A 15,175-nucleotide genomic window follows, 5' to 3' on the forward strand; every position below is an offset into this window, starting at 1 on the left:
GCATCCGACGCGCTTCTGTTGTTTCTCATGCTCGTTCGCAGAGTGCAAAGCGAGTATATTGGCTTGCCCTCGCTCTCAGTCTCTATACAAGAGGCTTTTTATGAACTGTTCACATCAAGTTCCTAGTCAATACTCAGCAGCTCCAAGCTGCATTTGCTCTGCAGAGGCAAGCTTAAAGCACGTGAACGGGTATTGTGTAGTCAGTAGCGACTGCTGAGCTTTGTTGATATTGATCTAGTAGCGGAAGCAGTCTCAGAAGCAGCACCGCTGTGACATAAGCGACATAAACAAAAGTTTTGAAAACAGATTTCAATTATTGTTTGCTGTGTTCCAGTTCCAGTTCTAGTTCCAGCTCCAGTTCCCATTTCAGTTTCAGCTTCAGCTTCAGTCGTTGCATGCGTCATAAATTCTCAGTGTGTAAGTCAGCAGGAATAGACGTATCCGGTTGTAACCGCCATATTGTCAGTGTGCGCGTGTGTGTGTGTGTGTGTGGGCCTTGCAGTGCGGTTGCTGCCTTTTATTAGTTTAAATATAGACTTGACTTGGTCTGTTTAAAAAGGCGGCCAGCCCCTGGGCTGCCCCTTGGTCGCCGTCATGACTGCGGCACTCCGGCTATATGGTCATGGCTTCGTCTCCGACTCCTGCCTTATCCCTGTGTCCTCATTCGTTGGCGCAATTGCGTCAACACACAAATACTAATACACAAACTCACACTCACACACACACACACACACACATACACACACAATCTAATTGTCACGCCAAGCAAACAAGCAAACAAACCAACTATTATGGAATTTTTTAGCGCCGTTATAGCCACTGTGTGTGTGTGTGTGTTAGTGTGTGTGTGTCTTTATAGAAACTCGAACAATTTCATGACGCTGACGTTCGGCTTTTTGCTTTACTTTTGCTTTTGGCATTGCATGTCCATGTCCATGTCCATGTCCATGGAAAGTAAAAACTAACTACGAACACAATACCTAGTTATTTTGTACATCGATACAAGCACACTCTATGCCTGTGTGTGTGTGTGTGTGTGTGTGTGAATGAGGGCTTCTTGAAATCGATAGACGTGCCGTGGCCCCAGCAATGGGACACAAATATTGTCCCCCATACAATATGCATGACAGGGCAATTAAAGTTGCCCAAAGCATACAAAAATAATCATCGTCATAAGAAATATGAAAAACTAAAAAGCAAAGCAACCAAGAACTTTGCTATGGTGGGCTGCAACCGGCTGCGTAATACACGCTCACTCATGTACAAGCTGAAAGTGAGGCGACAAATAGTCGAGCTGTAGTGCCATGCGAATTGATTTTCAGAGAATCACCTCGAAATTTCGATATAATTTCAACTTTTCATCAGGCAAAGATAATCTAAGAGTATACATTCAATAGATAACCCAGCTTATCCATTTCAATCCAAGACAAGGAAAACCTATGAGTATTCAGATTTAGCTGAAACCAGTTATCCATAAGTTAACTTAGCTTATCCATCTCAATCTTAACTTTCTATAAGAAAAGGATAAGCTATAGGCATATAGATCCAGCTGAAACCAGTTATCCATAAGTTAACTTAGCTTATCCATCTCAATCTTAACTTTCTATAAGAAAAGGATAAGCTATAGGCATATAGATCCAGCTGAAACCAGTTATCCCTAAGTTTACTTAGCTTATCCATCTCAATCTTAACTTTCTATAAGAAAAGGATAAGCTATAGGCATATAGATCCAGCTGAAACCAGTTATCCATAAGTTAACTTAGCTTATCCATGCCAATCTCAACTTTATATCAGACAAGGATAGCCTATGAGAATGTATTTCCAGCTCTAGCTATTTTTCCAGCAGTTTATTCAGCTTATCCATCTCAATCGTAACTTTCTATCAGAAAAGGATAAGCTATAGGCATATAGATCCAGCTGAAACCAGTTACCCATAAGTTAACTTAGCTTATCCATGCCAATCTCAACTTTATATCAGACAAGGATAACATATGAGAATATATTTCCAGCTCTAGCTATTTATCCAGCAGTTAATTCAGCTTATCCATCTCAATCTATACTTTCTATCAGACCAGGATAAGCTATGAGAATATAGATCCAGCTGAAATAAATTATCCAGCAGTTAATTCAGCTTATCCATCTCAATCTAAACATTCTAGTACGAGGTTTTTACTGCTTGTATGCGTATATGGACAGATGTAAGCCAATATACCCCTTTTCTTTTGCGCGAACGGGCATGAGAAATGAACGAAAAATGATTGCAGAATTGAGCACTGCATTGCAATTGTAATTGTCCAAGTTTTGTGTCTGAATGTTGATGTATCGTGTCCTATGATATGATACTATGTGTGTGTGCGTGTGTGTGTGTGTCGTGACTGTATATATATAAATATGTAGTTATATATGAAAAACTCTATACGTACGCCTTAGCACGTGCACGATTTGATGACTTTAAACAAGCTTTGTACAAAACTTACACAACACTGGTTAAAAAACAACACTGTACTGCATGCAAATTGTGATGTATCCAAAACGCTTTCAGTCTATAGTCTACGGTATTTATTTATTTAACTATACCCTATGATTTCCGACTTGTATATAGAAAAGTTCAATCCAGATCTGGCAAATATGTAACAAAAGATATGAAATGATTGATGAGAGTTATTGGCCCAAGTTCACTTTGGTTATATCTTTTGCATAATGGCCCAGTCCACGAATCTGACACCAAAAATGATTTCAACTCCCATCTGTTATCTGATGTCCTCACTCACTGTGCTATGCAAAATGTTAAACCATAACGAAAATTCCAAAACTAATTTTAGAATATTCCAAATTGAAAATAATCTTTTAGTTAATGTGATTGCCTTGATTTTTCATTTAAACTAACCTACTAATGTGCCTTACCTACTTACTTACCACTTACGACTTGTTAACATCAATGGACAAACTACAAATCTACATCTATGCATATATATATATATATATATATAACTGTATACTCATCTATATATATATATATATATGTATTTGATGACCATGTGAATCGATTTTCCCGCCTATGCTAATATGTGTGTGCGCAATTGTTTGTTCTCTGTATTCATGGAACGCTTGAAACGTCTGAAACGTACCGGAACAATCAGATCCGATATGATGACGAGGACGAGGATGAAGGTCCACAACCGGATCCTACACTTGAACAGGGTGTGCCAATACCTGTTCGATTGCAGGGCAGCTTCCCGCCGGAATTGGCCTCCACTCCTCTCGAGGATATCGATCCATACTACAGCAATGTACTGGTAAGTGACTGCCCCCCAATTGCCTCTATCTAACATATGCGATAGCTGATTGATTGATTGATCTAATCGAGCCCGTTTCAATGCCAATCCAAATCCATCTATTCTATGTATATCTCGTTTTCCAGACATTCGTAGTTGTAAGCAAGGGAAAAGATATTTTTCGCTTTTCTGCATCAAAAGCAATGTGGCTGCTCGATCCATTCAATCCGATACGTCGTGTGGCCATTTACATTTTAGTGCATCCATTATTTTCGTTATTTATCATTACCACCATTCTCGTGAACTGCATATTGATGATAATGCCGACGACGCCCACGGTCGAGTCCACTGAGTAAGTATTCCCAATTAGAAACTCTAGCTTAGCTAGCGCAGCCGCTACATACACGTCCATATGTGTAGTGGTATGTCCGAGAGTACACATACTGCCAGTGCATACATATATACATACTGATCATGTATATTCGTTCCACTCTGGGTCTTACTATATCTCTCTATATATATGTGTATCTAAATACAGACATATTTTGGGTAATCCTTAGCTAAATACTTGATTTGGTTTACGATTGTTCATTTATTCTGTTTAACCACTTTGCTTTTTCCTTTCGACTAAGTTCAACAATAATTTACATATGTTTACAACTCTATATATATACCACACATATATATATATATATATATAGATCGATATATTTACGTAATACTATTTATATTAAATTGTAACTTTTTCGATATTGATGCGAACGTGTATTTAGGTCAAACATAAATTTATTTCAACTATAATTTGCCAAGAAAAAAATACAAAAACCAAAGAAAAAAAAACAGAAAAGAAAAGTTAATCGAACAAAACAACAACAAACCAAAGTGATGATAACGATGAACGATAACGATTACAATTTTTAAATATTTTTCACATTTTTTTTAAAGCGTCCGCCAGGTAACGGTAACATCTAGTCAAGCCCATGCCAGGAATATGTACAAAAACTTACTGAAAACTAAAAAACTTTCGAGTAAATCAAGAAAACATTTTGTAGTAGTTGCAAGCTCATTGCTATAAAACTCATTCGGCCAGCAGGCGTTGCCGCGTGTTGTGATCAACAGCTTTTGCCAGCCGCGCAAGACCTGTTGAGCCTGTTGGCCAAACTGTATTATATTCGATTGTACTTACATCACGTACATAATACATTCCGTTATAAAACAAAAACATTTAAATTATCGATAAATCGACTACAAAAAAAAACTAAAACAATTAAAGCTTAGACACATTTCGATGCCGCTCATTTTGTAAATTGCCTTAATCGAAAACGCATTTAGTACCTGGACGCTCTTAACTATCTCTAATCTATTGAATTGTAGTCAACCTAACTATCTAACTAACTAATATTTGTAACTATAATAAATATATATTGTAACTGGCCACTCCAGTCGCCAGTCGCCAGTCGCCAGAGAGCCAAAATGGTTTTGGTTTGTTCACGTTTTCGTATAACAACAGAATTCATCAAAGATCAAATTCGATAACATTTTAAATTGAGTTTTTAGTAATATACTTGGACGTAGCCTAGAACGAATATAGCCACAGTATATATTTATTTCTAAGTAGCTTAAGTATGTAACTAAGTAACGATAACAGCCCTAACCCGTATATGCAGTATCCTTTTCAATCGATTTAATTGTACCATTTACAAAGTTGTTACATATTTTATGAGTATATTAATAGCGATGTAGCATACCAGACTAGTTCCATTATCATGCAGTTGACGTAAATGCCTATTAAATAGATATATATATAAATATATATATTTATATCTATGTATATCGATATTATATTTACATAGACATGTACCATATGTATACCAATAGCTCATATAATATATATATAATCTAAACACTTAGTCATAAATCTAAATTTTGTACATTTTTGTTGGCTTTACCAAAAAGAATTTGGGTTTGTTTTTTCTGTGTGCAGTGCCTGAGCTCAATTAGTCAATCGATCGAATTACGGTATACGATATTCGACATACGATATACCGGATACCAAATACGATATAAGATATACGATATAAGATATACGGCATACGATATACGATATACGATATGCGATATACGATATACGATATACGATATACGATATACTATATACGATGTACGAGATACGATATACGTTATACGTTATACGATATACGACATACGATATACGATATACGATATACGATATACGATATACGATATACGATATACGATATACGATATACGATATACGATATACGATATACGATATACGATATACAATATACGATACAAAATACTTGATATGCGATGGTATACGAAATACGATATACGACATACGTTGTACAATATATCATATACTGTATACCATATACGATATACGAAATACGATCAGCCTATGTATTTACCTGCAGGCACTGCTATAAGGAACTAGTTATTAGATATCAATAGTCTCTAGCTTGTAATCTTTAGTAACTATAACATATATACGTAGCTCTAGTTTGCCAGAATCTGGCATAGTTTATATATATACATAAAAACTTAGATATATCGCTCTAGAACTTCTTCGTATACCTCAACTTAACTCCCACCCTTAGACTCGCTCTCTCTCATCATTATTGTAAAGTGCTGATAATTCAAATCCAATTAGCATAGATGTGCATCAAAGTGTAGCACATACATATATAAACACACACATATAAATAGGCATATGTGTATATAGGTAGAACAGCAGTTAGCTACTAAGCTTCACTGTACGAAGTACATGTATTTTGTCTAGCAGTAACTGTACATAGCTCGTGTACCTGTAAAACCGTAAAGTAGCGTAACTAACGTAACAAAAAACCAAAATGAAGAACGAGCAAAGTGCTTACAAAAAAAAAGAAGAAAAACGCAAGAAGCGTATGAAGAAGCAACAAAAGTGAAAAGAGTTACGTCATTTTTTTAGCTGATATCAAAGAATTTGTCGCAGATTTGGTATCAGAATCGAGCACCCTAACAAATAGACGTGCATAAGCACAAGTGTGTGTGAGCGAGTGTGTGTGCGTGTGTGTGTGTGTGCGTGCCACTTGAACTTGCAATGGCAACTCAACACGTCTCCATGCCCAACTCCACTTGCGTCTCTGTCTTGGCCTACAGCTTCGACTCCAGCTCCGTCTCCAGCTTCCCTTTGGGCCAAGTTCTCTGGGCCGCCATTGACAACGGCGGCTGCGCTTAGACCCAAAAAAAGTGCACAGCTGCTGTCGCATAACTTGAGACACGCACAGCCAGCCCTGCACCTACACACATGCACAGAGAGTGAGTGAGTGAGAGAGTGAGAGTAAGGGAATATGCATATATAAATAGAGAAAGCGAAAGAGGGAGAGAGAGAAAGTTAGCAGAAGTGGGTGACACACAGAGACAGAGAAAAAGAAAGAGAGAGAGAAAGAGAGAGAGCGTTTAAACTTTTGCCAGAGCGCCTATCTAAGCAGTTGGCAGCCGCATCTATGTGGGTCGACCGCTTTGGGCTGCAGCTGTGGGCGCACTTGTGGGCGCCCAGAAAGACATAATACCTGCAATTAAAACGCAACTCAAGTGTCCTTCGCAGGCATTGGGGCCTAGGTCAAACGCAGCGCTCAGCCCACATCCAGCGACTTTGAACTAGTTGCAGCTCCCGAGACACGTTGCCCAGGCCTGGCCCCGCCAGACTGGCTTCTAGATGGGCGGGCATTCGGGCAGCTGTACGCCTGACGGTCTGCCTGTCCGCCAGTCACTTGCAAGTCGATTTAAATCTGTCAAATGACTAACCAAAGACACAGAGCAGCTGCACACACACACACACACGCGCACACACATCTAGAGCTGCCTCAGCTGGAATTCAGGCCGAAGGTCGGCTTATTGATCTAAACGCCTACATCAGAGAACAGCAGCAGCAGCAGCAGCAGCTACAGCGAGAGCAGCAGCAGCTGCAGCATCATCATCAAGCACTTATTAACAATTATTGACATTGACAATTGGCACAAGTCGACGAGACGTGGAACAACTGTCTGTCTATCAGGCATCTCAAGTGCTTGTTATTAACAATTGTGCATGCTGCCCTTTGATCTGGCCCAAGATGCTCCATGAGTTTTCTGCCTTTAAGGCACGGCTCTTGGTCATGTGCATTTGGCACTTTCCAACACTGCTTCCACTTTGATTTACCTAGTTTAAGCGTGGTCTTTAAGCGCAGGGCTAAGCTAGTAACTAAGTTCTATACATAAGCGTAAATAAGGCTATTATCTAAATCCAATATGCAGGGCCTAGCGATAATCTGGTATTCTAAGGAATCAGCTATACAAATAGTGCAGCTAAGACTAATTCTCATTTTGTGTTCACATTTAACTTTGTTTTTTTTTCATTTAATTTACTCACTTACTTTTGCCATGCTCTTGCAGAGATCGATAACTAAGGCTGTCGATAACTTTTCGATAACTATTCGGAATGTGTTGGATATGTAGTAGACATGTAATGAAACCATATGAAAATTGCATTGAATCATAAATAAACAGTGAATGTTATCGATACATATCGATGCCAAACACTCTGCAAGGGCATTTGATCGAACGGCTTGCCGTTTATCGATTTATATCTGAGAGGATCTACGCTAAGCAGGCAGCAAGTGCACTTAAGATACTCGTACTCTACGATATACAAATCAAAAAAAAAAAAAACAAAAAAACGAGGATATGAAGAGAAGAAGATGAGAAAAAAAAAAAAACAAATTGCATTCGAAATTCAATTCGTTTTTAGGGTGATATTCACCGGAATCTACACATTTGAATCAGCTGTTAAAGTGATGGCACGAGGTTTCATTTTATGCCCGTTTACGTATCTTAGAGATGCATGGAATTGGCTGGACTTCGTAGTAATAGCTTTAGCGTGAGTTATATTATTATTATATCAAACCAAATATATATAAATATAAATACATATATTAATCGAATTACTACTAACTCATCCACTCACTCAATATATAACCCGACATATCTCACTTATCATTAATCACGCCATACCATATACATGCTCCTCGACTACTCGTATCTGTACTATAAATATCGCTTTTCCTTTATGTTTCTGTTCTCTGAATCTCGTATCGTATTGTATCGTATCGTAAGCGCCTTTTATACGAAACATTAACTGTTATACACGCCAGAGTCATTGAGTTCTTTTCAGTTTCTCTTGCCCCGCCTCGGTTCGTTTTTTAGCCATTTTAATTAATATCAAAAGTAGTTAATACACATCGTATGTTAATTAACTAGCAGCCCATAAAAAACACTACAGTAAAAAAAGATGTTAAAAACATAAAACAAAAAATGTTTTTCTTTTTTATTCTGTTTCAATTATGCAAATTAGATAAAATAAAATGAAAGAAAATGGAATAAATGTAAAACATTATTGAAATGCAAATTTCATCTCGCTCTGTGTGTGTGTGTGTCTGTGTGTGTTGTCATTACTTGTTAAATATATTTATTTTCATCGGAAATATGAACGTGGTTCGTCTAACCAAAAATGGGCGCATTGCATTTTAATTTTAATACACACTCACACACGTACACACACACGCGCACACACACAGTTAACAGGAGAAAATGTCACGACAACAACAAGAGCAACCACAACATTAACAATAATAACACGTATGGGCGAAGGTAGCTAGCTAAAATTACACATACGCCATGTGAGCCGCGGGGCAGCTAACAGTCGCGTTAGTTGAGAGCGATTTTATTGATTTCTTTTGTGCCGTTACTAATGACGTGCCCAACACACACACACATACACACATTGCCTATGATTATTACCCATTCCAATGCACACACCAAGCTAGAGTCATAAACAAATTTTTTGGCCTTTTTTTGTGTTTTCATTTTTCTTTTCTTTATTTGGTTCTGCAAGATATTATTATTTTCTGTCGCTTTTGTTGTTGCTCGCTTTGGTTTTCGTTTTCGTTTCGTGACAGTTTCGTTTCATTGCTTTTTGCTCCAATTTAACCATTTATTGGGCGCCCTTTGTCTGGGTAGCGACAGGTTTTGGCCCGCATTACTTGGCCCGAGTTGCACGGCGCCGCGGGCTTGATGGAGGGGGAAGGAGGGCCGTTCGAGGTTGCTGTAACGTGGCTGGGCTATTCGTGCAGCGCATTTCGCTGGCGCCGCATAGACGCGCAGCCTTGGACAAGCACACACACACACACACACACAGCTCTCATATGGCAGTCCGTGGCACAGAAAGTTTAAAGCGCGCTTTTGGGCGACGCGACTTAAAAAAACACTAAATTGAAGCCAAAAAGAATAGAATAAAGAATGTAGCTGGAGCATATGAAGCTTTGCTTATGGCTGGGCGAGCGTGTATACACATAAATATATATATATTGCCGGGTAAACAGTTTAGAGGCCAGCCCAATTAGATGGCCAATTTACACGCAATGCGAGCATGTACTTGCAGAGAGAGAAAGAGAGAGAGAGAGAGACCTTATGTACACACGTGTCTCCCGCTCTCTCTGTGTGTGTGCATTTAACTGTATTTATATGCGTCCAAATCGATAAATATTCATGAAAAATAAATGTTAGGTTTGCCTGGCTGCAGAAGTAACGTGAAATTCCCAAAGGATGACAGCATACAGCACGACTAGGCAAACAACTCAAGCAAATGGACATTACCAGGCCACATCAGAAGCGCTTCTATCTGTATCTCTCTCTCTCTCTCTCTCGCCCTTTCTCTCCCTCTCTGTGTGTGTGTGTGTCAGCTATTTCCATGGCACGCTTGTGTGCGTGCATAAATATTTTTATAGCAAGTCACACACACACACACACGCACAATTGATGTGACAGCCGCAGCAGGTGCTGCACCTGCCCCAGGTGTGACTTGAACTTAGCTCTCCGCAGCTTGTGGCCCATTTTCGTAATGAATCATTAAGCTGCGAATGAGAGTGCGCCGCAGGCGACGGGCTGGGGGGCCACGGTTCACTAACTGGCCAAACCCCATTCACTTTTCATGCGTCTCAGCTGGCCAACTACACACACACACACACACACACACACACACACACACACACACACACACACACGCATACACACATATGCATTCACATCAAATCTAATTCATTTATGACTCAAAATATATTTTCGTTTGATTATTTTATTGCTCTGTTTAATAAGTAAACAAAACTTCAAAAAGATATCACACACACACATGCACACACATACACACACACGCACACATGCATACATGAAGCAAGCTTCTGTAAATCTAAAAAGAATGAAAACAAAAATCTTTACATTTGTAATTACTAACGACTGCAAACATAATCTCGTACCAAAGCTCTATTTTTACATACTTAGATCGATAGCATTATATATATTATATATATTGTATATATATACACACATATATATATATATCTATATATATGTATAATTACCAAATACTTAATGACATTTCATGTGTATGTATATTTGCTTTTGTCATCGTTAATAACATTAACAACAACAACAACGACAACTGATTGCTGACAACAACAACTACAACAATGACATTTAATCTTGGATCGCGCACAGTTATGTGACCATGGGTATAGATTTAGGTAATCTTGCAGCCTTGCGAACGTTTAGGGTGCTGCGTGCGCTAAAAACCGTAGCCATTGTTCCAGGTATGATTTTGACATTGATTTAAAGAAAATACAAAACAAAAAAACTGTTATACTGTTATACAAACTGTTATACGAACTGTTATACAAACTGTTATACCGCGCCTACAACTATACACGTTCATCCATATCTATATATCAATAACCCGCTCTTATAGGCCTGAAAACCATTGTCGGAGCGGTCATTGAGTCTGTGAAAAATCTGCGCGATGTGATAATATTGACAATGTTCTCCCTTTCGGTGTTCGCACTGATGGGCCTCCAAATCTACATGGGCGTACTGACACAGAAATGCATTAAGAAATTCCCGCTTGATGGTTCCTGGGGCAATTTGACCGATGAGAATTGGGACTATCACAATCGCAATAGTTCCAATTGGTATTCGGAGGACGATGGCATATCGTTTCCGCTGTGTGGCAATATCTCTGGCGCTGGGTGAGTAGATCGCAGCTGTGATGCCCGTGCCACGCTTGACAATCGTTCGTTATCGACAATAATCGCTTGCCATCGATTGATTGATTGCAGTCAGTGCGATGACGATTACGTGTGTCTGCAGGGGTTTGGACCGAATCCCAACTATGGCTACACCAGTTTCGATTCATTCGGTTGGGCATTTCTATCCGCTTTCCGACTGATGACGCAGGACTTTTGGGAGGATCTGTACCAGCTGGTGCTACGCGCCGCTGGACCCTGGCACATGCTGTTCTTTATAGTCATCATCTTCCTAGGTTCATTCTATCTTGTGAATTTGATTTTGGCCATTGTTGCCATGTCATATGACGAATTGCAAAAGAAGGCCGAAGAAGAGGAGGCTGCCGAAGAGGAGGCGATACGTGTAAGTAGAAGCCCAGTAGAGACCCAAACGCCCAATGGACTAACAACCACCACTACCATAAGCCACTTCAAACGAATGGTAGATAATTTCAATCTCAATCTCGCCCACGAGCCGAATTGATCATTGAAAATATCTACCGAATACAACAGAGTTGCTTTTTTCTTTTGTCTATGTATGTATTAACAACCAACTACAAAGCTACAAAAATTACAAAACTATAAACTATATTCCCTATATATTATTAGCAATTGCAATTTCGACTTCAATTCAATCAATCGTACATCACCTAGTGACAGCTAAGTTGATGATGATACGAGAACTCTCCAAAAACACATTCTAGTACATTTTCTTGCTCTCTCTCTCTCTCTCTCGCTCTCGCTCTCGCTCTCTATTTATATATATGTATATGTAACTATCTTTCGAATGTACATACACACTCACACACAGACATTGTCGCTTGTGTAGAGCCGATCCACCAAATTGCATATATATAACATTTATATATATATATAATCTGTACAACTAACTCTACTATCTGTAATGTTCAGCTAACTATCTATATCAACACATACGTATACATATACTTGTGCATATGTATTGCTTACCGATTTCCAGTAAACTTCTAACTGTATATCTCTCAAATATATATTCAAAATTATGATATCGTTTTCCGTTTAATTTTGGTTTTAGTTTTAGTATCTCTCTCGTGTAGAGCTAAAGATCTCAGCGTAGCTGGCACTAAAACTAATTTCTGTACATTTCCTTTATATATATCTCAATCAATCTAAATATATATATATCTAGATATATCTAAACACGATTCCATATATTCTATATTCCATTTAACTGCACAGTTTTTGAGTTTCTTTCGTTTTTGAAAGTAAAAAGCAATGAACAAAAGAAAAAATCAAATACAAATAGATTTGTAAGAAAAGATGCGCCCAGCCCCTCCCCATCTCATCCCCATCCCAGCACAGCACTTGAAATTCTTATAATTTTACCAATAGATATGTATATAAATATCTGAGTGTACATACATATTGAATGTAGAACTTTGTCTTCTGTTCTTAAGTCACCGATATCCAACCGACTCCCCATTCCCATTCCCGACCCAATCGCATGCTAACTATATAAATATATATATCCATAGCATATATGTATGTGTGAGATATATGACGATGTGCCGATATTAACTCGCGCCCATTTCCAGATCAGCAAACAAAATTCTCTGTGCATATATATCATTATAGGAGGCAGAAGAGGCGGCCGCTGCGAAGGCCGCTAAGTTGGAGGAGCGAGCCAATGCGCAGGCGCAAGCCGCCGCAGATGCAGCCGCCGCCGAGGAGGCGGCACTGCATCCCGAAATGGCCAAGAGTCCAACGTATTCGTGCATCAGTTATGAGCTATTCGTTGGCGGTGAAAAGGGCAACGACGACAACAACAAGGAGAAGATGTCCATCCGTAGCGTCGAAGTGGAGTCGGAGTCGGTGAGCGTTATACAAAGACAACCAGCACCTACCACAGCACACCAAGCTACCAAAGTTCGTAAAGTGAGCACGGTAAGTATTCCGAGCGCAATAATTTTCCTTTTCTTTGGTTTTTCTCGATTCTCGTTTCTCGTTTTCTGATTTACTTTTCTCGTTTTCCTTTCGTTCGTTTCTTGGTCTTGAATTGTTCCGTATCTCTTTTCGTTTTCTCTTTCTTTTGGGATATATACTTATATACTAACTGTGCTCTATATAAATATATACTTAACGAACTTGTGTTTGGTTTATCAATATCAATTTCGATTACGATTACGATTTCGATTTCGATTTCGATTTTGTCATATGCAGCTAAACGGCCGGTCTATTAATATCATATCGTTTATTAGTTGCAATCAGTGTGGTATGAAAGATTTCTTTTATGATTAAACATGCATTTGCGTTTGCGTTCGTTTATTTTGGTTTGCCATACTGATATTAACTCGTTTCTCGTTTAACGTTTATCGTTTATCGTTTATCGTTTATCGACTTTGATTGCCTTGTTTAATGCATTCAGTCATTGTCCACGGATGCAATGAGCTCTCCACTCAACTCCAGCTTGCATTCAACTCGTTTCCACTCGTTGCTCGCTGCGAGCGAGTCCCACTCCAGACGTGACTCGCCGCCCTTTGCTCTCGCTCAGATTGCCTTTCTTTGCTATCGTCGATTCTAATCACATATTAACTTTTCCAGCTGTTGTTGCTCTTTATATTTTCATTTATCAATTATGTATAATAGCTATCATAACATAGCCAATATTGATACAATCGCGATCAGTCGTTCGACCTGTAAAGACGTGAATTCGAACAGCCTTCGCTTAAGCTCTACTGCTGCAGAGTTCTAAAAATAGAACTTTGCGGTGCATTCTTCAACGCAACAGCAACAAAAACCGCACACGCAGCGTTTTCTTATCGCTTGCTTCCGCGTAACTCAATTGCTTTAATTGCAATTTACGAAATTTCGTCGCTTGGCGCGAGTGCGCCTGCACTCAAAAGCACAATCCGCGATGACATCTAATGTCAATAACCTCGCTACAGCTGTAAAGGTAAATGCAGAAATGCAAGCCCAGCTTAACGTTGTGATGGCAAATAGGCAAGCCTCCATCATGCCAATAAACTCAAAAATAGATATCGCCTCCGTGCAAGGCATCACTAACAACAAAAACACGAAACGTAAACAGCCAAATTCACCAAAAACCATCAAGAAAAGGCTCATCTTCGACGAACCAAGCACCAGCAATGCAGCATTAATATCAGAAAATCGATTTTCACTGCTCGTAGAAGAAGATGAAGACTACAGCGAATCACCTGTAGCTCCAGAAGCCCCAGTATTGACCGACCAGCAAACTACTCCGAAACCTCGTCCGCCCCCCATATGGTGTCCAAACATCAAGTCTGTGGCCCTACTTCAACAGATAATAGATAAAGTAATTGATGCTAAATCATACGTAATTAAGCCAAAGAAGAATAACATAGGTGTATTAACCCAATGCAGTGAGGACTATCGCAGAGTTATAGACCACTTTACTAAGCTGGAATTGGAGTTCCACTGCTACCAGCTTAAGGAGGACAAACCATATAGAGTCGTGTTCAAAGGGCTTCACTCCAGCACTGATACAACACTAATTAAAAAGGAATTGGAAACCAAAGGCCACACAATTACAAATGTGCACAACCCACTGAGCCGTATGGACAAAACACCGCTAAATATATTTTTTGTTGACGTGGCTCAGGCCCCCAACAACAAAGAAATTTTGGACATTCGAGTTGTCTGCAGGCAACGCTGCACAGTGGAACTGCCAAGAAGATACAACGACCTGACACAATGCCATCGCTGTCAAGAATTTGGACACACACAACGC

The 15,175-nt window shown here is 39.2% G+C and overlaps 1 protein-coding gene across 50 annotated transcripts in view; it reads left to right on the forward strand.

The window, feature by feature from the left end:
- The window catches only part of LOC111596842 (sodium channel protein para), a 70,254-nt gene that overhangs the window by 9,627 nt on the left and 45,452 nt on the right, over positions 1-15,175 (forward strand). For 39 of the 50 annotated variants that reach the window (XM_023311217.2, XM_023311226.2, XM_023311215.2 and 36 more), the window contains 7 exons: positions 3,141-3,296; positions 3,422-3,627; positions 8,067-8,195; positions 10,868-10,959; positions 11,115-11,391; positions 11,482-11,791; positions 13,042-13,350. In XM_023311217.2, coding sequence (XP_023166985.2) covers positions 3,141-3,296; positions 3,422-3,627; positions 8,067-8,195; positions 10,868-10,959; positions 11,115-11,391; positions 11,482-11,791; positions 13,042-13,350 — 1,479 coding nt within the window. The remainder of the gene's footprint in view (positions 1-3,140; positions 3,297-3,421; positions 3,628-8,066; positions 8,196-10,867; positions 10,960-11,114; positions 11,392-11,481; positions 11,792-13,041; positions 13,351-15,175) is intronic. The other 11 variants (XM_023311241.2, XM_023311233.2, XM_030224039.1 and 8 more) reach the window with 1 other exon arrangement.

The sequence above is a fragment of the Drosophila hydei genome, unplaced genomic scaffold, assembly GCF_003285905.1.
Source record: "Drosophila hydei strain 15085-1641.00,03,60 unplaced genomic scaffold, DhydRS2 tig00000339-arrow-arrow-pilon, whole genome shotgun sequence".
NCBI lineage: Eukaryota > Metazoa > Arthropoda > Insecta > Diptera > Drosophilidae > Drosophila > Drosophila hydei.